At 42.6% G+C, this 25584-nt stretch overlaps 1 protein-coding gene across 1 annotated transcript; it reads right to left on the bottom strand.

Moving 5' to 3' along the window:
• Positions 1-147: 147 nt before the first annotated feature.
• Positions 148-23656, bottom strand: LOC308118649 (olfactory receptor 2AT4-like; the record flags this gene model as incomplete). The annotated part of the gene is made up of 6 exons (XM_080478157.1): positions 148-219; positions 319-465; positions 784-953; positions 9295-9408; positions 11569-12180; positions 23338-23656. The coding sequence occupies 6 exons, from the start codon at positions 23654-23656 to the stop codon at positions 148-150; spliced, it is 1434 nt and encodes a 477-aa protein (XP_080334283.1).
• Positions 23657-25584: the final 1928 nt, after the last annotated feature.

The raw sequence follows: 25584 nt of genomic DNA, 5'->3' as shown, positions 1-25584 counted from the left end.
GGAAGTAGGATAATATATATGGTTATAAGAAAACCTTCACTAATACCTAACACCCCCACCCAGTGTCACTGAATAAGTATGAATATTGGCCGTCATACACAGAAAAAACGGTCACATTCAATTTATTCAGCGCCCTCGCTTAACCTCTTACAGACGTGAAAGGGCGTCGGCGAGGACATTGTCACGCCCGCGAATGTGCGTGATCACCAGATTAAATTGCTGTAAGCGCAATGACCAATTCATAAGCCTTCGGTTCTTATTACGCATCCGATCAAGAAACACCAGAGGATTGTGGTCCGTGTAAATGACCACAGGTACACTTGAACCTCCGACGTAAACCTCAAAATGTTCCAAGGCCATGATCAAAGCCAGCGCTTCTTTCTCAATGGTGGAATACCACCGCTGGTGCCGATCCATCTTCTTCGAAAAGAACGAAACAGGATGCTCGACGCCATCACAGTCATCCTGCAGGAGCACGGCACCCACGCCCGAGTCACATGCGTCCACAGCAACCTTGAACGGCCTGTCAAAACAAGGTGCAGCAAGCACAGGGGCGGTAACAAGCAGCATCTTGGTCTGGTCAAAGGCATATTGACAGGCCTGAGTCCAGCAGAAGTTAACTTTTGGGCTGAGAAGGTCAGTTAAAGGAGCCGCCACCGCTGAAAAGTTCTTGCAGAACCCACGGTAATAACCGATCATAGCTAAGTAACGGCGGAGCTCCGTACGGTTAGTAGGCGGCGGAATTGCTGAAATCGCCTCAACCTTCGCCTGAACCGGTCGCACCTGACCTCCCCCCACTTGTTTCCCCAAGTAAGTGACAGTCGCCTTGCCAAACTCACACTTCGAGAGGTTCACAGTCAGGTTGGCCTCGCGCAGCCGCTGGAAGACTCTGCCCAAATGCTCCAAATGCTCCACCCAAGATGACGAGCAGATCACTACATCATCCAGGTAGGCTTCACAGAAAGGCAAACCAGATAACACGACATTCATAAGCCTTTGAAAAGTAGCTGGCGCGTTGCACATGCCAAAAGCCATCACATTGTACTGAAGGAAGTCATCGGGTGTGACAAACGCAGATATTTCTTTGGCGCGCTCTGTTAAACAGACCTGCCAGTAGCCCTTTAACAAGTCAAGCTTACTGACGTACTCTGCTGCGCCCACATGATCTACGCAATCATCCATCCGAGGAAGCGGATAACAATCCGGTTTAGTCACCCCATTTACCTTCCTAAAGTCTGTACAAAACCGGTCATCTCCGTTGGCTTTCAATGTTAACAGACATGGCGAACTCCATGCACTGCTACTATTCTCGGCTATGCCATGTAGCACCATGTAATCAACCTGTTTTTTTTAAACGAGCGCGTTTTTCCGGATTGACGCTGTAGGGATGCTGTTTTATGGGTTTAGCGTCCCCCACGTCAATATCGTGGTAGAGCACGTGCGTCTGGGAAGGAACATCCCCAAACAGCGAATCATATGTCCGGACTAATTCGACCAGATCACACTGCTCCGACTCACACAGATGGGAAAACAACCTCGGCAAATTTTTCAACGCCACTGAGTTGGCAAACCTCCCCTGAGTCAACGCCACGGAGCCGTGATCCTCCTCCGGATGTGCGGAAACGGACCGCTCTTGGTCATCTGTCACCAAACTGACACAAACTTCAGCGCGTTCAGCACCACCGGCAGCGGACAGCTCCACAGGTGCGGCACCATTTTCTGACTGGGACCCCACGGACTTAACACGCTCGAAATACGGCTTCAACATATTGACGTGACACAACCGCGTTATACGGCGACGTTCTGGGGTGGAGATTACATAGTCCCTGTCACCTACTTTGCGTTTCACAAGGTAAGGACCATTGTATCGCGCCTGTAAACTCGAACCAGGAATTGGCAGTAGCACCAATACCTTTTCACCCGGTTTGAATTCCCTCATTTTTGCATGTTTGTCAAAAAGAGACTTCATGCGGGCCTGCGCATCTTTAAGATTTTCCCTGGCAATTTCACATGCACGGCGCAGTCTGTGTCTAAACCGACTGACATAGTCCAAGAGATTCGTTTTAGTTTCCGCACCGAGCCACTTTTCCTTCAGCAGCGTTAAAGGACCACGAACAGTGTGTGCGAAAACCAACTCTGCTGGACTAAAACCAAGTGACTCCTGTACCACTTCACGTATGGCGAACATCTGCAAATGTACCCCCTCATCCCAGTCATTTTCAAACTCCAGACAGTAAGTGCGAAGCATAGTTTTTAGCGTTTGGTGGAAACGTTCTAACGCACCTTGACTCTCGGGATGAAACGCACTTGAATAACAGTGTTGTATGTCGAGTTGCTTCAGGACCTGGGCAAATATTTTAGACATAAAGTTTGAGCCCTGATCAGACTGCAACACGCGTGGGAACCCGAACAAGGAAAAGAACTTTGTTAATGCTTTTACTACAACTGGAGTGGTGATTTTACGCACTGGAAAGACCTCTGGAAAACGGGTGTTTGCGCACATAACCGTGACTAGAAATTTATTCCCAGCCTTAGTACGAGGCAGCGGACCCACACAGTCAACCAGCACGCGCTCAAATGGTTCACCAACTGCTGGAATTGGATACAGGGGCGCTGGAGGAATCACTTGATTCGGTTTCCCAGAGATTTGGCACCAATGACACGCCCGGCAATAACGCGCAACATCACCTTTCAACCCGGGCCAGAAGAAGTGACGTAGAACGCGATCATAAGTTTTTCTAATGCCAAGATGACCAGAGAGCGGATTGTCATGGGCCAGTTTTAATATCTCAGCCCGATACGAAGTGGGAACAACAATCTGCGTAACCACGCTCCACTCTTCAAGTGGAGAGACATTCAGCGGCGTCCATTTACGCATCAATAAACCCTCTTTTACGAAGTAACCCTGAGACATGGATTCCTTCAAGTTACTGGTCACTGCGACTTCAAACAGACGTGCCAAACTTCCATCTGTTTTCTGATCAGCAATCAACTGCTGCCTGGACAGCGACAGATTACTCGAATCAGGCACAGATTTTTCACACTTCACATTGCCCTGTGTAGGCAATATAGGCTCTGCGTCTTGAACAATGTCGGCTTCAAAGTCACGCATGAAACTGTCACTCAAATCAATGTCTTCTTTTTCCTGCTCCATCTGACGTTGCGCAGCTGCGCGCGTAACGGCGCAAGATGTAAAAACATGTGGATATTCCCGTGCCAGCTCGTCAGGACAGTTGGACACAATAGGGACAGGTGTGACTTCAGGCGTAACAAGCACTCTGCCTCCTGCTAAATCATTCCCCATGATCACGGACACGCCATTTATCGGGAAATCAGGGCGCACGCCCACCACAGCGTCTCCCGACCACAGGTCTGACTGAATGATGATTTTATGCAGAGGAACGCCAATGTCCTGCATATTGAAACTACGCACAGGGACCACCGCACCAACCGCAGTGTCATTGTTCAGCGGCAAAACACCCTCCAGAATAAAAGACTGAGAGGCCGCCGTATCGCGCAGGATTTTGACAGGGAGTTTACATTCACCGGACACCGACACAAACCCGTCCATGACAAATGGACGGGTTTGTCATGGACGGGTTTGTGTCGGTGTCCGTCCATGACAAATGGCTTGAATTCCGCGTAATCACAGGCTTTTTGACTCGGAAGTGACTGCTCAACTTGACACACAGTCTTGATCAGAGCCACTGGCCTTGCATTTTTCTTTTTCAGCACAGGACAACCAGAAATGACGTGCCCTTTTTTCCTACAATAGAAGCAGGTCACGTCTTCTTTGTTCTTACCCCCAACTGCATCGGATTTAACGTCTGCACTGGATAACGAGCTCGGGACAGGTTCCAACGCCTCACACACATTTTTACCTTCCTTGCCATTACCAGTAACTCGGCCAAAAGTGTTGAATGCAACGGGGCGCTCTGTAAATCCCGACTTGTGCGTCAGTACATATTCTTCCGCCAACACAGCCGCCTTATTCACCTCAGTAACTTTACTCTCATTTAAATATGTAGTGACTTTTTCTGGGAGACAATTTTTGAAATCCTCCATTAATATTAGCTGTTTAAGCTGGTTGAAATCAGTGATCTTTTGAGACGCACACCACCGATCGAAGAGCACTTCTTTCTCCCTTACAAAGTCCACATAAGACTGATTGTACTGTTTTCTCAGCCTCCTAAATTTCTGCCGATAGGCCTCCGGGACAAGTTCATAAGCACGAAGAACCGCAGCTTTAACTTTCTCAAAATCGAGGCTATCCGTAGCAGACAATGACGCATACGCTTCCTGTGCCTTTCCAACCAGTGAACACTGCAACAAAACTGTCCACGCATCTCTAGGCCATTTAAGAGACTCGGCCACTCTCTCAAAAAGAGTAAAATATTTGTCCACATCTTTTTCATTGAATTGTGGAACAAGACGAATATTTCTAGTCACATCAAACGTGATTACCTTATGTTGCTGCTGCTGCTGCATGGCCAATTCAAGCTCACGCAGGCGAATTTGAGCCTCTTGCTCAACTTTCACTTTCTCCAAAGACAATCGTTGGAGCTCCACTTCCAGCTCCTTCAAACGGACAGAGTCCTCACTGGAGGACAAACGAGGACTTTTTGCTGGGAATTCCGACATCGGCAAGATTCCCTTCTCAACAAGTGCCTCAAGCAGCTCAGATTTTACAACCTCCTTCTTACCTTGTTTCGAAACGGCTACTTTATAATGATCCGCAAGCATTATTAACTGCTCTCTCGTACACCTGTCAATCACTTCAATGCTCGGTGTTTTTACAAACTCTTCCAGACTCAGTTTAAGAGACATGATCGCTCAACATGTGCAGCCACCTCAAGCACCACAGGCTATTGCACACACACACAAAAGTCAGAATAAACTTCACAAAAGTCCTGACTAGTCTCTCATCTCACTCAAAATAACACCAAAAAATATCCAAAACGAAGTCCAAACGAAACACCCCTTAATACGAAAGTTACCAGCTAATTTCACCCACAAAACGAAGGGCCAAAACACAAAGGTAACTACAGGGCGACAAATGACTACGTGCCAGAATTTTAATTAGAACGAGCCCCCATAAATATGTTACACCCCGAGGAGGGACGGAACATATCTGGAAGGACACTGGGAAACAGTTGGATTTTTACAATTTTTATTTAATTTTCTTTTAATTCACTCGTGGGTTTTTAATTAAAAAAAACGTTGAACCTGAAAAACAAGCGGGTTATGTACAAACTAGACCCCGCCAAAACCCAAAACCACCCTGTGTCCTAAACTACCAAAATATCCAAAAGAACAAGTACCTGGTGGGCTGGCACAAACAAACAAACAGGTGCGGTACCGGGCCAACCCTGTACAGGGCCGTCGGAGCCGGTACCAACACCCAATCTAACAAACAAAAACCCCAACCTACTGTTGCAGGACAAACAAAAAACGAAAACAGGACCACCGATCCCACCAGGGAAAAAGGATCTGTGCTAACACCAAACATACAACGAAGGCGGAAACGCCGGAGAAGGAAGCCGCCTGACTGCGGGTACGAATGGGAGAGGTCGAAGTAGAGAAGCCGCCGGGCTGCGTGTCAGTACGGGATTCATCGATAGAGGGCAGCCCCGAACGCTTTAGACCCCGCCTATTTATAGGCGGAGAGGCGGGCTTTAACGAATCCTACAAAAATAATAAATAAATACTGAGATAATCCCTCAAGAAAACAAACAAGGGGATATAGAGATTAATTTACTATTATTATTAAAATATTACTTTATATATATATATATATAACAAACTAAATAAATTGACCTCTCCACGGAAGTAGGATAATATATATGGTTATAAGAAAACCTTCACTAATACCTAACAGGGAGTTACAATAGTTACTCTGGAAGTAAATGCATGGATTAGCTTCTCAGTGTCACTCTATCAATATATTCTTGATTTTAGAGACATTATGCAAATGTAAATGTAAAGATTCCATTAGATAAGATGGTGATGAGCGACAGCAGTGCAGCTTCACTCTACTATCAGGTGAACACAGGAAGATATAGGATTACTACTACATCACCGGATGTAGTAGGAAGATATAGGATTACTACTACATCACCGGATGCCTTCAGACTCTCTTGTTCATCATGTCCGGTTGGTTCCCCTGTGAGAGCATGTTAGAACTTTCTCCCTCTGGCTATGATGACCTCTGCCTCAAGCCTTGTAGGACCTTTGGCCATCAGGATGTTGATGAGGATCTGAAAAACATTGACAAGGTGCCGGTAGAGAGGTTTACAAAGACTCACAGTATTGAGTACTCTACTTCTATGATGTCCTCCATTCCATTGATCATCTTACTTCAGGGAGCAAAACATCAAAACGTAACGGACGAGTCTCTGGTCCTCCTTCTGGATTCCTGTAACTTCCTCCATCTCCTTCAGCATCTCCAACATCTGCTGCAATACAGAGGGATAAAAGTAAAGAAATCAAACTTATGTTATGTAAAAACTCTCAAAGTTGATTGATGAGATGTTTTCTTACCTGCTGGTCACTGAAAGGAAACATCCTCAGTTTGAGCTGCTGCTTCAGGGAAAGTGATGAGACGGCATCTTCCAGAGGTTTATTCTGTCTGAACAGACCCTCGACTCCATGAGATCATCATGTAAGATCTGAAGACAAAGAGCAAAGAGAGAACATATAGCAGCACTAGAGAATAGAACCACTAACAGCAGAGTTAGTTTCACTCACCTTGATCTGCTCTCTGGAGAATACAGTCAGGATCACCCCCCTTCTACACCTCAATCATCCTGCAGATAAAAATGAGTTAAAATGAGATAAAAAGCAGCACCAACTGTGACATTTACACTATTAAAGTCAAAACTACTGGAGTTTATTTGTTCCTGTCATTTAACAAAAGGAATCAGCCAACTGTTGAATCAGCTGACATTTTGCTTTCACAAGGTGATCATCAAACAACTGTTCTATTCAACACAAAAAAGTGAAGCTAAATGGGTAAGCCAGGTGTTTCAGTCATTTCTGCCATACCACATGCATCTATTGAACTACTGAACCAACTATTGTAGTACCTGTGCTCTCTTTTTGGGGGTTGCATCCACAGCTGAATGATGCTTTGGGAACATTTGTGGATTTTCCAGCACAATCGACATGCAGCCAGCCTCTGCAAACTGTGCACTCCACCCATTCTCCACCCATTCCAGAATGTCAACATGTGGATATAAAATCCTGCAAAACAAAAGACGTGTTCACGTAATTAAAAAATAATAAAAAATTCTTTATGTCTTATAAATAAAGAAATAGACAAAAAAAAACTTCATATGAATGGATGAAAAGGAGAAAAGAACAATTTTATAGTTATCTGAATCCTACACACACACACACACACACACACACACACACACACACACACACACACACACACACACACACACACACACACACACACACACACACACACACACACACACACACACACACACACACACACACACACATTATGAACCAATGGCTGGAGACAAAGCAATACTCTAACATAATTTTTTTTGTGGCAAAAAATTACAGGTTTTTAATAAACCAACACATGGAACAAAGATAGAAAGAGCAACATAAACTTTGAGCTGATCTCACATGCATTGCTCCTAACATAACTATAAAACTATTCCTACTCTCATTAATACTGATAGAACTACAGCTACCATTTCATTCTTATTAGTGCAGGCTGATATTTTCTGCATAGACAAGAAAGCAATTGTTTACCTTAACAGAAGACAATCCTTTACTCTGTTGAGCTTCGAGTACACGTGTGAAGAAACAAAGACGAAACAACAAATGTGCGTTTGAACATCATTTCATTTACGGCCAGTGGGTCCCACCATGTCACTTCCTGCATGTGCGTGTCGTCTACGTGACTTCCTGCATGTTTGGTATTTACGTGACTTCCTGTATGTCGGCTTCTATATACGTCACTTCCGGTGCGTCATTTCCGTCCATGCTTCCGCATAGCACCATTTCAAGATGGCGGTGACCGAGAAACAAATATGGCGGCGCCCGCAACATCGCCATCTTGGTTTTTTCCCACTGGCATCTCTTGTCCCGGATGGGTACAATTATGTGATCAACAAACCACGTGAGTGTTCGCAACCTCCATTAAGCATTTCACACACTGTGCGATTGTGAAAACTTTGCTCGTGGTTTGCTAACAAGTATTTACTTTAAGCTCTCTGTGCTGGAGCACCTGCCTCTTTTGCCCCAAGCCAGTAAGTGCCATTTTTGGCAAGGTGATTTTTTTACGATATATACAGTATATATATATATATATATACATTGGAGGAAATAATTATTTGATCCCTCACTAATTTTGTTAGTTTGCTCACTGACATAGAAGTGAACAGTCTATGATTTTAAAGGTAGGTTCCTTTTAACAATGAGAGACAGAATATCAAAAAGAAAATTCAGAAAACCACATTATATAAAACATATAAATTGATTTGCATTTTACGGAGTGAAAAAAGTATTTGATCCCCTGGCAAAACATGGCTAAGTACTTGGTGGCAAAACACTTGTTGACCAGCACAGAGGCCAGACGTTTCTTGTAGTTGATTACCAGGTTTGAGGACATATCAAGAGGAACCTTGGTCCACCCTTCTCTGCAAATCATCTCCAAATCCTTGAGGTTTCCAGGCTGTCGCTTAGCAACTCTGAGCTTCAGCTCCCTCCACAGATTTTCTATGGGATTAAGGTCCGGAGACTGGCTCGGCTACTCCATTACCTTAATATGCTTCTTTTTGAGCCACTCCTTTGTTGCCTTGGCCGCATGTTTTGGGTCATTGTCGTGCTGGAAGACCCATACTCAGCGCCCTGGCGGAGGGAAGAAGGTTGTCACCCAGGATTTCACGGTACATGGCCCCGTCCATCTTTCCATCAATGAGGTGAAGTCGTCCTGTCCCCTTTGTAGAGAAACACCCCAGAAGCATGATGTTTCCACCTCCATGCTTGACGGTGGGGACGGTGTTCTTGGGGTCACAGTCAGTATTTTATTTACTCCATTGCGGCGTAGTGTGTTACCAATGGTTTTCTTGGTGACTGTGGTCCCAGCTGCCATGACATCATTAGCAAGCTCCTCCCGTGTAGTTCTTGGCAGATTTCTCACCTTCCTCATGATCAGTGATACCCCCTCGAGATGAGATCTTATGTGGAGCCCAGAACGAGGTTGATTGGTGGTCATTTTGTATTTCTTCCATTTTCGAATGATTGCACCAACAGTAGTCTCCTTCTCACCCAGCTTCTTGCTTATAGTCTTGTAGCCCAATCCAGCCTTGTGCAGGTCTACAATCTGGTCCCTGATGTCCTTAGAGAACTCTTTGGTCTTGCCCATGGTGGAGAGGTTGGAGTCTGATTAATTGCATGGACAGTTGTCTTTTATACAGGTGACTGACTGACATAGGTGTCTTTGCCGCAGGTAACAAGTTTTTATCGGTGTGTCTAAGGAGTAGGAGTATTTAACGAGTCTGTGGGAGACTTACCCGATAGACAGCTTTGTAAAATGATGCCCAGTGAAACATACATGAAAACGACAGAGGCTTCATGGTGCGTTCAAGACACATCAGTTCCTTTAAAAAAAAAAAAATTCATTTGTTGAAATACATACAACTGTCATTACTCTCTTGCTCTTTTACTGCGTTATATTGTTCGACATGCCCCCAGGTGCCTCTGTGTCAATTATCAAGTAGATCCACTGCAACATTTATCCACAATTACACAGTGTGTAATATTAATGCATGGGTTTTATACAGCACTTTTTCCCCTCGGACTCTCAAGGACACTTTGCTTTATTCATTCACTCCATACTGGATGGTGGTGAACTACGTATTTAGCCTCAGCTGCCCTGACCACCAGCACCAACTGCTCACTATCACACTGCATACACACAGGCAGTTTGGGGTTCAGTGTCTTGCTGAAGGACACTCCAGCACAAAGAGATGGGGAATCGAACCTGCAATCTTCAAATTGGGAGACAACCACTCTACCAACAGAGCCATGCTTCCCTGCATGTATTGGGTGGGCTTCAAATGTGTAATTGTAAAAAAAAAATGCTAAAGTGGAAATACTTAAAAAATTGACTCAGAGGTACCCGGTGGCGTGTAGAACAAGAATCTGGTGGAGTTTGATGAAAATAATTAGATTTTTTAGATGAAATTCTGAAGCTCTGCCTGTACAGGAATTGGGTGTGATTTAAATGTGTCATTGTCAAAAAAGATGCTACATTAAAAAAATTCCCTGGAGGCATGTAGAACAATAATATGTAGTAAAAGAGCAAAGCAGTAATGACAGCTGTGAGGATTTCAACAAATGACTACAAGAACGCAAAAAGGAACTGAGGTGTCTTGAACGCACCATGAAGCCCTGGTCAGCTTTACTGTACTAAGATCAGTATCAGATGAGGCATAGTGATAAAAATGTAGTTGGACAGATTATTTATCCACAAGAGAATTTGCTTAACTTTTCTTAATAATTGTTGCGATAATAGAACAAAGAAACACACGATTGTCACATACGTCTTCAAATTAATTTGGATTGAGCAAACTTAGATTGTGTTTTCGAGAAGAGAGTTGGACTATAAAAATTGTGATTGTATATAAACTTTATATACACAGACACACAGACACAGACACACACACACACACACACACACACACACACACACACACACACACACACACTGTAACACTCAATTATATTTAAACCTTGTTCAAACCTTAAACCTTGCTTACTAATAATGTTTGGCATTATTAATAAGTATGTCACCTGATTGGAAGACCAGCATTTATTTTGTTTTTATATTTATTGCACGATTTATAAGGAGGTTTTAAAGCGATCAATGATAATTATTTTGGACTTTAATTTGAAACAATCACAAACTTTTATTTATGTAACTCTCATTACCAGGACATCGGCTTCAGGAGGATTCAAAATGTAACAATACAAATAAAACTAAATCACAAAACATACACATTCTTACTTTCGTGTCATTACATTGATTGAAATCTGAAAGTATATATATATATAATTGAAAATTTGACTTCGTCTCAAACGTTTACAGCAAATAAAAAAAGTTCATACTTATAATACCTACTAATAATGTCCAGGGTGTTCACGCCTGTTCTGCATATTTCAGATAGCTTTTTGATTCAGCACACCTCAATCTGATGATTAAATTGTCATCATTGTCCTCAAAAAGTCCAGTAAGGAATCTGTCACTACGCTCAGGTCTGATCTAAAACCTGCAAGCAGCTTCAGGACAAAGACCAGGCAATGCTGAGACACTGTATATTTCACATAGTATAAGCAGATAAACAAGCATAAAACATGTAAAAGTTATTCTGCATCTGCACACACACACTCTCAATTTATCACACAATTTGATAGAAATCTAATCCCAAAACTGTGCAGTTCACAGGGAAAGAAGTCAACTGAAGAACATCATCAAAAGAAAATATTCTCAATATCAAAAGTGCGGCTTTCTTCCAGGATATTGACTCGAACTTTTGATACATCGGTTCAAATTCCTTCGACAGAACAGCTTCATGAGGTGTTTGTAGATTTCCTTCATTTTCAGTCCGTATATGACCGGGTTGAAGAGCGGGTGGTACATAACCACTTGTAAAGTCATGACAAAATGAACGGTTCTGGGTAAGTCGGCCTTGAGACGAGCTACGATGATATCGTATGAACAGAAACATGACAAGTGGATCAGAACTAACAGGTGGGGCAGGCATGTTTGTGCCGCCTTAATCCTGACCTCCCTGCAGCTTTTATACAACACCACCAGTATCTTGGTGTAAGTGAACAGTATGAAGAAGAGCGGGATGAATGTATTATTAAGTAGAAGGAAGGTCCCATAAAGCGCATAAGTGGTTTGCGGCCTTAGGCAAAAAAGCCTTGAAAAAGCATTATTGCAAAAAATCCCCTTCAAGCTCAGTCTGCAGAGTTTTATAGTGACAATCCAAAAAAGTGACGGTAATAGATGACAAGCAGGCACCAGCCAAGCTAAAACCAGCAAAATGCTGACAGTAAGTCTTCTCATGATCATAGGATATTGCAGAGGTTTACATATAGACACGTACCTGTCAAATGCCATGACTGCCAATAGTAAAAACTCAGAACCTTCCAGTGAGTAATATAGCATACTCTGAAGAATACATTGCCAAACAGATATGACCTGCTGCTCAGATAGAAAGTCGACTAAAAGCTTTGGGTAGATCACCGTGCTGAAAAGAACAGAGTTCAGTAATAAAGCCGCAATGAAAATGTACATTGGCTCATGGAGGCTTTGGTGAGTCATGATAAGGAAGATGATGGTGAAATTACAGAATAATGTCAGAGTATATATGACACAAATGATCACAAAATACAAATATCTGTATTTCAGCAATTCTACATGCCCAACCAAAGTTATATAAGTTACATTCGGCTCACTGTTTAACCAATCCATAGAAAGTGGTTGTTTGGATTGACGTGACCTTTGCAAAAAGATACAACTTGTGTTTCTTCTTTACCTACAAATTCACACTCTGGTCTTTCTCATTGTCCGTCAGGTTTTATAGGTTTCATTCTCCCTCCATGGGTCTCATTAAACTCTTCACAGCCAGCAATGTAAACAAATGCTTTAAGCCCAGGAGTACTGTGGTGTTATTGTTTACTGTTTCTTTACCTCATTAGCTGGAGTTACCAAGTTTCCACTGACCATGAAAGATTATTGAAGCTCATCAGTTTTCCTTGATGCATAATAAGATTCAAAGTGACTTAGTGCTGGAAGAAGGCCATATTTGAGGCAGGTGTGGAGCTACTTTACAAAACGATAGATCTGCTCAGTCTAAGAGGACATTTCCTGTTGAGCTGCCTGTAATGTGAAAGATACATCTTGTCGATGTGCTGGGACACATCATCAGGCGTTTCTTGTCTTTCAATAGCAGATACCTTCTGTGACTGGACCGGGGTTGATCATCCAGTGTCCCAGGAGTGTCCTCCTGATCCAAAGCCACCTTGGGGTTTTCTCTGTGGCTTCAGTTGCAGACCTGACAGCCCTCCTCTTTGCCTCCTCAGTAAGAACTGACCACCCTGCCAATCCACAGCAGCCCACTTCCAGAGGTTCACGGCAGGTTTTCAGCCTCGGCTCCTGCTCTTGTCCATTATCTCCTGGTACTTGGCACGCTACCTCTCGTTGACCTCTTCTATGCATTCCTCCCAGGGCGCTGTGAATTCCAGAATGATTAACTGCATGGTAGACTCTGACATGATGATCATGTCTGCCACCTTCAGCTGTTTGCCAAGGTCCATCTCCAGTAGCCAGTCAGTGGCGGAGGTGAGGGGACCGGACTTTGCCCCACGTTATGAGTTTGCCTACCTCTTTATGTTTTAGGGTTTAAAAGGTTAAACTTAGATTTGTTTTTTTGACCACTGCCCATCTCCATCCATACACGAGTGCAAATGGAAAACATTTGTTGCATTTTGAGTGTCTGATTTATTCTTTTCTAATTCACATGCAGAAGAGCATTATGGTATACAAAAGAAGGCTGCTATTATTGTGAAGCAGAATTTTCCAAGCATTGGATTGTTCACACACTAATAGGGAACGTGAGCTGGGTTTAGAACGTCTTGATAGGTTATTATCACCCTACTGATGACGTGTTGTTGTAATAGTAATTCTTGAGCTCCTTTATATTGTCCAGTCCTTATCAGTTTTTCCCCCGTCTACTGTAGGATGTAGAAAGCGTACTTTTGAAATAATTGAGGAATTCCTTACCCTCTGCATCCTGGTAATTGCTTTGCCCTCTCAGAGAACAGTGTTCATTTTGTCATGACACGTATGATGTCCACTCTGAGTTAGTCACTTTATTTGGCAAAATGCAAAATCGCTCAAATCAAACATTCCGTCTACACTTCATTTTGAACACGGCTCAACACAATGCCTAAGGGCTTGTAGTACATATGCCAGGACGTTAGGGCCGCTGTGACTCACCAAATAAACCAAAAATGCAGAAGAAGACGTGGAGAACATAGAACTATAGAAGTAGACTCGTGCCCCTCATGTCGGTTGGGGGTCAAATGTTGAGGGGTTCACATGGAAGTTGTAAAATGTGTGTATTTCAATGTCAAACAGTGACAACATGAAGCAATTCCAACGACCATGACAAATGATGGAAGAAGTGGTGTGGTGGCTCAAATGACGGCAAATGTGGCTTTGGCGAAGGTATGCGCTCTACCGAGTGCCTGTTCTAGTTTTATAGTTGGCAGTCACCATATTAACAATCCAACGTCATCGTCTGTCCACAAAAATGTCAGTGTTCTCCCATTGTTAATATTTATAGCATACTGTTCTCTGTGCATGTGTGCGTCTAGTTTTATTACAAAAACGAACAACTGCACCCACTAGTGGCTCAATATGAAACTACATTTTCAGCCTTACTGATGTTTCTGCTTAAACGAACATCGTTTTCAATATATCGTTGTGTAAACGCAAAACTTTTCTGAAATGGAAACACAAAAACAACAAACTTTCACTTGAAATGTGTAAATGGGGCCTAAGTCACTATACAACAGTCACATTTTGTGGAGCAGGAGTTGTTCAAAATTAGAGATGGACTTTAAAATAGGTAAAAGGAATAAACACATCTACGACACATGGTTTAATATGTGTGATTTTCGTTAGTTTTACAACACTTTGCAAGCAATGTCACTATATGATTGCCATTGAATGGTGTTTGTCTAAACTTTTGTTACATCACGGGGGTCCCCCCCCTTATTTTTCTGCTCCTCTTACGGGCATTTGGCCCCGTTATTTTCTTAAGTTAGTTATTTATTAGAAGATTGGAATTATTAGCGGTGGTGAGCACATCCAGGTCTTGGTTTTTTATCTTGTAATTAATTACTTCCGCTCCGCCTATACAGTATATAGGCTGGGCTTCGCGCCCGGGGGCTTGCTCACTCGCATGCTCGCTCACTCCCACGGTCATTCATTTCTTCGTGTCGTTTCCTGGGAGGCGCTGTGTTCTGTGCGCGCTCCCGATATCTGCAGGTGCAGTTCCAGGACCAAGCTTCCCAGAAGCCGGCTGGCTGGCCGAGGCTGAATCTTTTTGGCGTGGCTGTACCGGCCATACTGTTTTCTCTTTTTATTTGCCCTCTGGGTCGAGTCTGGGTTTGTGTTTTCTTTCTTAGCCCGGTGTCGGCACTGGTTCAGCGGCCCTGTACAGGGTTGGGGCTGTTTGTTTCGTTTGGCCGGGCAGTCACGCCATCTTTCAGTTAAACTTTACCCTGTTCCTTGTTTGTTTGCTTTTTTGGACAGGAGGACGAGGCTCTCGTAAAAAGAAATCAAAGAAAATAAACTAAATGTTTAAAAACTCATGCCCTTGTGTCCAGTGTCCTAAAATGTTTCCTCCCTCTTTGGGGTTGTAACATATTTACACATATTTTAATGAGCCCTGTGAAGAGTTAATGATTTCAGCAGGAACTCAGTGAAAACTGGAACCAAGTACAAACTTTTATTTTATCTGGTGACTAACCCAACAAAGTCATTTTGCATTAACGTTGGTGCTGCAAAAACCAAGTAAACCCTGAAGTCTTGTGACTTCAAAAAGACATAACTGGAGTCAGAAGTTAGTAAGCCTTGGGGGTTTTCCTGAAAAGAGGTTTAACAATCTCTGAGTCTCTCCTTGAAGTCTGAGTCTGCTGACCCTGAGGCCACATTTACACAAACCCGGGTTTTAAAAAAATACAATATTTCTCTGTGTTTGGGCCTTGCTTTTACACATAAACGCAGCTACGACTCACCACAAACGATGATTCCTGAAAACCAAAAGCCACAGTGGAAATCTGGAAAAAATCTGTGTCTCCGGTTGCATCTAAAGGCGGTTTGGCAGATATTTACATCACAATAGGCCTTTTTCACACTCAGCGTTATAATCCGGTGGCTATCGCTAGTACTTTTGTATGCAGTCAGCAGTTCACCCAGGAGGATTTTGTCAGCGGATCTACTATCAGTCGCCTTAAAAGTGGAGCTGCGCCATCTCTCTTTCCTTCTCTTTTTTTGGAATGACTTTATTGCACCACCTAAGAGGGAGTCTGCCTTCCAGAGGGCTCAGAAACAGCAGCTTGTCCTCTCACAGCTCTCCAGGCTGAAGCTGCTACTGCAAACCACGATTATGTGGCTCATCCACCCACAGGTAAATATCTAAGACGATAAATTGTATAAATTTGTCATATAAGATCAAATATAACTATAACTACAATTGCAGGACGTGTTGCAGCAACAGTGTGTAGTTATATACCATCTAGATAATAAATCAATGACGGCTACATACATAGGCTACTTGCACTAAGAATCTCACAATGTATTGATTCACAAGGAAATAATGTCACAGGAACTCAATAATTAAAACAATCTTGCTCACCAGTGAAAATGAAAATCAACAAGACTGTTTTAATTAAATTTTACATTTAATAAATTAATGAAAATATTAGATAAAAATGAATACTAATACATTGTGGCAGGGTAAAGAAAACTCCGGAGCTGAAGGTGAATGTTCTCTTTATTCCACAACCGCCAAAAACAAACAACAAACAGCACAGTTCTCCCAAGCCCGGGAACCTTAAACCACGCCCCCTTCCCACAGTCCTGCTAGGTGAGAGGCCTGGGTCCTAGTGGCCGCCACGTGGCCGCCACACAGCCCCCCCCCCCCGCCGCTGTCAACATATTCCAGACAGCACGAGAACAGCTCAGTGGTGCTAACGTCAGTTGTACCGTCAGCTGTGAGACCATAAAATCGGCAGTGTGATGCGCGGGCAACAATTTCTCTCTGGATAGCATGAGCAAACTTTTCAATTATTTCATTTTGTATAGTGTCTGACATCCAGTTGTCTCTTCCTTCTATCCACTTTCTTTCTTCAGGGAGATCATAGGTGCGTTCCAGCATCAATTCATACAGTATTCCTTTGCGTGCTGTGTCGCCCCTGAAGGCAATTCCCTTGTTGCCAAGGAGTCGGATGATCCTGAATATGGGGAGAGATTTGTCACCAAAATATTCACAAACATCCACGATTTTCATGTGTTTTACAGATCCACAAATATATACACAATATCTATCATATAGCATTGTACAATGGCACAATTGCTTTTGACAGCCATTTTGCAATATTTTTTAAATAACATGCATCAGCTACTGAATGTAACAACAAATAAGTGCTACCATGTTTAATTATAAGATTATAAGAATTTCATGACTGTGGTGCCCCTGTGTTTATCACACTACAACACCTGGCTTTGCAAAACAAAACAAAAATCATAATTTTATTGGGTTCTTAGTAGTAAAAATGTATTTAATCAATGTGCACATTCTGGTTTCGATAATAAACACTGAGGACCTTTGCCATTTTTACTCTAGTTGTGTTTCATAAAATATAGAATCACATAAATCAAGAGTGTCATCAAAGTGTCATCAAAAATCATTGTTACTAATAAAAATACATTAACATTATGAAAATGTATTTTTTGTCAAATCAAAAGGCAAAAAGTAAAGGCTGCAGTAATTGTGGTGACAGTGCAGTGAATACCAGTGAAACACGTGAAAATCGTGGATATTTTTGAGGATCTGAAAAACACGTGAAAATATGAAAAACACATGTCTAAATTGTGGATCTATTTGTGAATATTTTTTAGACAAATCTGAAGAGAAGCTGTGGAGCAGTCGTCTGTTTTCTGGCATGAGTGCTGGATAAGTGAGCATCTATGGGGACGTCATTCAAAGCAGCCAACTTTTGCATGGACTTGCAGTGCAGATCAGATCTTTCATACTTGTTAAACTTTTCAGTGGCTTTACGCCAATTTGAAAAGCCGGCATTCACGAAGGGGTTGTCTTTCTTAAATTTATCTCGAGGTATGATGTTTTTTTCCGACTGCTTTCAGGCAACCAAAACACAAAATAAGATCCGTCTCTTCCACATAATGAAGCCACTGCCATCTAGCAAACCAAGCCGGCGCCACAGAACGTAAGAACGTTTCATTACCACATCGCCGTGCAGGATATTTGAAATTGCTTGTGGGCTGGAAGGGCTTGTCCGAACCAATCACGCGAGCGGGTGCGCGGGATGGTCCTGCCGGTGCACCTGCGGGCGGAGGCGGGCGGACAGTCTCCTCACTCTGGCTGCTGCTGCTCTCTGTTGTCGTGGTTGCAGTGTTCTTCTTCACTGGTGGCGGTCTTCCGAAAAAATCAGAAATTCATTTTTGTGCCATATTATTTCCTCCGAGTTTCTGTTTCTAGTATATTTACAGTCACTGTAAATTTGGTAGTTTGCTGCTGAGCATCCGAGCGTAAACCTCTTTACTGCGCGACCACTGGCTTGCCTGATGACGTTGACAAGTAATTTCCGTGAATGTGAACCTTTGTTGATTAGGCCTAAAAATAATTTAATTAAAATCCAAAATACACGTAAAAGCCTACATGTGTCAAAATAATTTCCCAAAATATATATAAGGAATTTATAAATTGTGCCAAATATTTTTATTAGGCTACATTTTTTAAAAATCTCCCTCTGGCCACTGTGGCTGCTGCAGCACCCCCAGGCCCCCACTTCCCACGTGCCTACCCTGGCCTAACCAACTCCGCCCCTCCAAGGGGGTAGGGTGGGACGTTCGGAGGCAGCACCCACTAAGGAGGCTGGTTACAGGGGCGACCCTGCCGCCACAGGGCCTCCTGGGAGAAGGGATCGGGCAAGCTGTGGTCACCGGGCCCGCTCTTCCTCTCCACACCTCCACTGCTGCTGCTGCTGCTGCTGCTGCTGCTGCTGCTGCTGCTGCTGCTGCCGCCGGGGCCCTATCGATCAGGGCCGTCTTTGCCCACCTGGTCTGGGCCATCTCTTCCGCCCTCGTGGACTCAGCCACCGCCTCCACGCCGTCCCATCGAGGCCCCGCCTTTCTCCGCAGAAGCATCCCTGCCTCCCCTTTTGCAGCAGGAGAGCCTAAATTAGCTGTTGATCACGAGCAGCCTGCTCCTGCTGCAGCCGGGTGGAGTCCTGCAATACTCGAGCCAACGCCTCCTCTGCTGTGGTCTTGGGAGGTGCATTCTGTCGGCCCAACGGGGAGTCAGTGTGGCAGTGCTGCACGCCACCATCGGGTTCTCCCACAGAGGCACAGAGTTAGAGGTTCCAATTACCATTATTTATTAAATTAAATCAAAACTAAAACTCACACACAGGCTCTGCAGTACTGTGTGTCTCCTCCGCCTGTCACGTCTGTCTCTGGGCGGTTCCTCCTTTACGGGCAGAGAGGTGATGAAGCACCCGATGTGAATCTCTCACCATCATTACAAATCTTGGGGCTAAAACGGATCTGGACTTAAAACTTGACACCCGAACCAGCTTTTTCTAATGATACCCAGCATGTTCTGCAGGGAGTCTACACTTCAGTGAGGAGCTGGAGTGATTGACATTGAGGCCCCATTTACACAACATTTCAAGTGAAAACACATCACATTTTGAAATTTCTTTTCAGAAAAGCAATGATTTAAAAACAGTGTCCATTTACACGGAAATGTTGAAAACAATGTAGTCTTCAGGTTGAGCCACTAGTGGGTGCTGTTTGTTTTTGTCATGAAACCACACACACACGAACATAGAACAATACTTTTTAAATATTAGCAATGGGAGAACACAGAAATTCTAGTGGACTGACGACTAAGTTCGATCGTTATTACGGTGACTGTCGAAATAAAACTACCAAGTACCAGGAGAACATGGACTGGGAGTCATGACGCTCGAAGGAAACGTTGTTCCGATTGTCCATTGTTGTGAATCAGGTAGTGATGAAGAGAAGGAAAGAGGACTTCTGCTGGATGCTTTCTTGCATGCACATAAAAACATGTTTATTCACAAGGTTAGTAGCATCAGGGTTACAGCTTGTATCTGCGGAAAGCTGCGGGAGGACACCGGAGCCAGGCTGCGTCGCTCTGATAAACAGGTGTATGCTCATTTTATACATGTCTGACACAACCCTCCAACACACCATAATGTCAGAACGCATAGTTCCATATTAGGGAACAGAATACACAAGCCTCGTGGACAGAGGGTCAAGCCATATGCCAGATGGAATCCCACCTATACCACGCAGTACCTCGACATTCACTTCTCGAGGAATATGCTGAGACGAGCTGACGAAAACACGAAAAGAAGGGAGAAATAAGAAAATATACCTCACCATCTACTGAGCATGTGCAGATTTATTTACCAATACTAATACTTCAGCATACACGGTGACAGTGGGTGCTTCGAAATAGTCCCTCCTTTCTCCTTTCCTATACACTTTTCCTTAACCCCGTGGATGACGTCACAGGGTTAAGGAATGGTGTTAGGAGGCTTCCAAAAGGAGTTAGTGAAAGGTGATCACGTTGTTGTGACCGTCAGACCTCACTTCTACTAAGCGGCATAATAATAATCCGACGGCGGCGAAGGTTAGCGACGTCAGCCGTGGTGAAAAAACTACAAATTTCCAAAAATAGACTCCAAAACGCACATTTCTACCAGTTTCCCCTGTGGATCTAACCGCTGATATAAACTCAAATATCTCAAGGTTTGAATGTGAATCAGGGAAAGAGGCTGCAGGCTCCGAGGAAGTAAAGTGAAACGGCTGCCAGGAGAATAAACAACCAATCAAACGGAGAATACGCTTTACTTTACTTTACTGTGTTCGTTTTACATCATCCGCATAACATTCATAGTTGGAATCTGGGTTTTAGATGATTTAAAATTCCATCCATCCTTTTTCTCCCTCTTATCCGTTTCCGGGTGGTGGGGGTGTCAGTCTGAGCACCGTCACCCAGATCACATTGCACCGATTAAGAAGCTTCCTGCAGGTGGTGAGCCCACAAGAAAGTGATGCCCAGCATGGGACACGAACCCTCTACCTTGAGATTGTGAGTCTCATGCTCTACCAGCTGAGCTACCCGGGGTGATTTAAAGCTCTTCAGTTATATTATTGCATTGGCGACTTAACATGATCTGCTTTGAGTCATTGTGAGTTTCCCTGAACGCCGGGATGAGCGGGTCCCTTTAAATGTTGTCTCCGCAAGGAATTGTGGGGGAGCATGATCTGGTCTTCTTTGGTAAAGGATGAATCAGTGTTTCCTCTGCTAAAGGAAGGATAAAGGAAGCACTGAGCCTCCTTTTATTAGCTTATTGAGGATTCAAACATTCCTTGTCATGGCCGCCATATAAACACTTCCGGGGTTAACGAAAAGTAGATAGAAAGGAGATAGCAGGGACTATTCGGATGCACCCACAGTCTCAGAAAAGTTGTGTTTTCCTACTTTTCCACTGAGATTTCAGTGGCTCCAAGCACTGTTGTCATGGAAACAGACACTCAAAACACTACAAAGGTTTTCTATCTGCATTTGAAAACATTGCCGTGTTGACGGGGCTGCAATGTCTGTTAAACAGCGACAAACAGCATTTCTGAGTGACACTTTATATCACATTGGCTATCACTCACTGAACCAACCCAATGGAATTTTTTTTCCAAGCCAATGTATTTAGAACAAGTCTAACTAGGTGGAAACCCACTCAATCTGGCATAACTTAACATAACTTGATTTTCTCTCCTTACAGGACAGGCATACCTTGAACAATTTAATATAGTTTAATTTCATGAGCCAAGAAGGCATACAAAGTCTACTCTTTTCTTTAACAACATTTTTTGGAAACATAGTCAATGTCTTTATTATAATATTCTTCACTACAAACACTGTTTGTTTAGTTTGATTTTGAATGACACATCATGTAAAAAAAGCACACTGTGAAAAAGGGATTTAATTACTACAATTTATTCAAGGTGCAGCAGCATAATTTACATAACACAGTTCAGCCACAAGCTAACTTAAAGTGCTTCATTTTACTTCAACACAAACATTGTCATGAATGTAGTTTACAAGCTATGAGAACGGGACAGGTAATAAACAAGATAGTGCCAAGACAGAGATTAAAGCAGAACAGGAAAGTAAATGTGAATGATTCATTTTCTTAATTGAAAGCAAAGTTATTTTGGGACCTGGGACAAAGACCATGTTTCGTCTGGTCCAACCTCGGACGACCCCAGACTATCAAAAATGTATTTGTAACTCCGTAGACCAACTTTGAACTGAGTGCTCTGTATGACAGGAAGTGAGTTTTGGGACCTGGTTCACTTTCTCGGTGTGAGGAGAGTTCGTCTCTTCCACTGCGTCGAAGTTGTAGCCAAAGCCGATTCTTGTACCCAGAGAAAACATGTAAACTCTTCAGTTAAGCGAGTTCTGGGTGGTCTTGTTGGAAGATATATGCTTTCTGGCCAGTGGGAAGGGAAAAAAAGACCTATTGTGTCATTAAAGTGCGGTGATGAGTTGTTTCACTCAGATAGAAATACTGGTCGTGGTGGAAAGTAACCCCAGTATTAAATGTTACTTGTCACAGGCTCAAATACTTATTCATTCTGTATCACGAAGGTTTATGATCATTTTGTACCTTTAATCTACACATGCGATATTTTCATGACTATATTTACAGATTATTTGAAAAAAATCATCATGGAATAAGTAAATGCAGGCAATAAGTGATTACTTAGTATATCAGTTGAAAGCTGTCCATTATTCAAACAGCTTATAATAAATATCTGCAAACATAATCTGATTTAATTATATTGACTTTCCTTGACAAGGCAGAACAACTTCCTGAGGTGTCGATTAATTTCTTTCATTTTTACGCCATATATGATGGGATTTAAAAGGGGATTATACAAGACTACTTGGAAAGACATGATCAAATGCACAACTTTTGGAAAATTGAGATCGACTCGAGCTGTTATGATATTGTACACGCACAAAACAGAGAAGCTTATTAAAACCAGCACGTGAGGTAAACAGGTCTCTGCAGCCTTTTTTCTGACGTCTTTACTGCTTCTGTAGGTTATTAGCAGTATCTTGGTGTATGTGAAAAATATGAAAAGCACAGGAAGTATGAGAATATTTGTCAACACAATAATGCCATATATTGAGTTCGCTCTTGATGTCTTACAGTGAAGCTTGAAGACTGAATTGCTGCAGAAAATTGTTTTCATGGTGAACTGACAGAGTTTCTGGTTGCTGCTGATTACAACTGAGACTGCAACCTGAGAGCCCGACAGAAACCAAGCCAGAAAAAGCAGAATCGTCACAGTTCTCTTTGTCATGATAGTCGGATACAGCAGAGGTTTACATATCGACACATATCTGTCATAAGCCATGGCTGCCAACAGCAAGAAATCTGCACCACCGAGTGTGTAGAATAGAAAATATTGAAAAAGACAAGCTTGATAAGAGATGATCCGTCTGTCAGACAGAAAGTCAATGAGAAACTTTGGGTAGATGGCAGTACTGAACAGCAGTGAGTTCACTGAAAGTGCTGCTATGAAAACATACATGGGCTCATGCAGGTTTTGATGCCTCCAGATCAGGTACACAATGATGGAATTACTGATGATTATTAGTATATAAATTGCCAATGTGAGAAAGAAATACAGAAATTTGTATTTGTTCACTTCTATATACCCGCCGACAGTTAAATACGTAACATTCAGTTTGTCATCCATGTCAAGACAATCAGAAACCCCACATCAGACAGAAGTAGTCAGGACGTTGGTGTGTAATGAGAAAAGTATGACGATAACTTTACCTCAAATGACCTGATGTACAAGTGACTCCTCAGTATAGTTGTTCATATTGTGCTATCAAGGCAGAGAATGATGAGATTTGTTATATTTATTGTCTTAAGTTCTCCATGCATCTCGCAACAGCAACATCTTTATCAAACTCTGTGGGCCTGCATCCCATTATCTCCACCCACAAAGCTTTTTTATTCATTATTATGCTCCTCCTCTATGGAATCACTTCACCATACACTGCACATGAAAAAAGAAGTTGATAGTTTCATTATTATGTAAGTATTGAATTAAAATCGTCAGAAAGCATCTCCAATCCAAGAGTAACGGGAATGTAACTGGCAGTGGAGCAGAAAGAAATGACATGTCTCTTGTTTCAGGCCTCGTTAGCACAACGTTTCAATTGAAAATAATTTTTTGGTGTTTTGTATCAGAAAAGTTTCACATTTACACAGCAACACTTTGAAAATGGTGTCAGTTTACATAGAAACAGCAGAATCACTAAAAGTATGCAGTTTTCATGTTACGCCACTAGTGGGTGATGTTGCTTGTTTTTGGAGTGAAACGACAACGCAAACACACAGCAGAGAACAAAATGCTAAAAACATTAACAAGGGAGAACACGGACATTCTAGTGAACAGACGACCAAGTTGGACTGTTATTACGGTGACTGTCAAAATAAAAGTACCAAGTTCCAAGAGAATCTGGACTGGGAGTCATGACATCACGGAGGAAACGTTATTGTTCATCGACTCGTACATGTGCAGAACTATTTACTACAGATGTGGTACACATGTGCAGTAGCAGTGTTTCCGCCCATCAACACGGCGACGGAGCCCGAGTGTTTCTGGAAAGTTGTGTTTCTAGTGCCTCTGACCACCACTGTCATATGAACAGACACCAAAAATGCTATGAATGTTTTTGTTTTCAGTTGAAATTGTTGCTGTGGAAACAAACCCTCAGGCTCCTTCACTTCTGTCCTCATGCCTGATTGCTGCTCCCTGCCCCGATGTGTGATTATCTTCACCTGGTGATAGTGGTATATAATAAGCTTCATTTCTGTATCTTGATGCCAGTTTGTCTGTTTTCCTTGTTCGTCCAAAAATCTGATCCTCATTCTAAATTCCACGTTTCTGACCAGACATCCTAAGTAGCAGGAGAGATCAAATCACTCCAACATAGCTTGTTTTTATTAGCTTCCTGTAAAATCCAGAATAGAATTAAGATTCTTCTTTTAACTCAAAAAGCTCTTAACAATTTGCTATTAGTCCCACATAACTCAAGCAAAACACTTTATCCCCATGATGCTTCTTACTGAATTTGTTTTTCGGTTTGATTTTTGGCAATAAGTGGGAATTTTTACTTGGTTCTAATGTTTTGGCTGGTCGAACTATCGCATGCTCTTCTTGGGATGACTGGTCTCACACCGGGATACCATTATGTTTGGAATCAACTGCATGGGCAGGTTGGTTTTTGATCATGATGAAGAATAATCAAAGATTGATATTAATTATTAACAAAAGATTTGGGATCTGATATGCATCAGATAACCTTGTGGGCACCACTTGTTTAACAGGAAGTGATAGCCAATTTGTTTATAATAGTGTCATAAAATACACTAAAGTATTAATTTGGAATTCGAATTAATAGTTGAATTAATGACAAATACCAAAGATGATAGTAAAACCTAGAGTTCTTGAGACAGAAGAGGTCAACATTTCATTCACCTTTATGCACATTGATAAGAAAACAAGTGTGATTCCAAAAATTATATTTATTTTTGATGACATGAAGCAAAGAAAACACACAGATTCTAACTGACTATATACAGCTCGGTGTGTAAATAGGCGTGTTTCCA

This window comes from Lipophrys pholis (genome assembly GCF_963383615.2).
Source record: "Lipophrys pholis genome assembly, chromosome: 13".
Lineage (NCBI taxonomy): Eukaryota > Metazoa > Chordata > Actinopteri > Blenniiformes > Blenniidae > Lipophrys > Lipophrys pholis.
The sequence above is the reverse complement of the archived record's forward strand: the minus strand, read 5'-3'. Positions and strand labels throughout refer to the sequence as shown.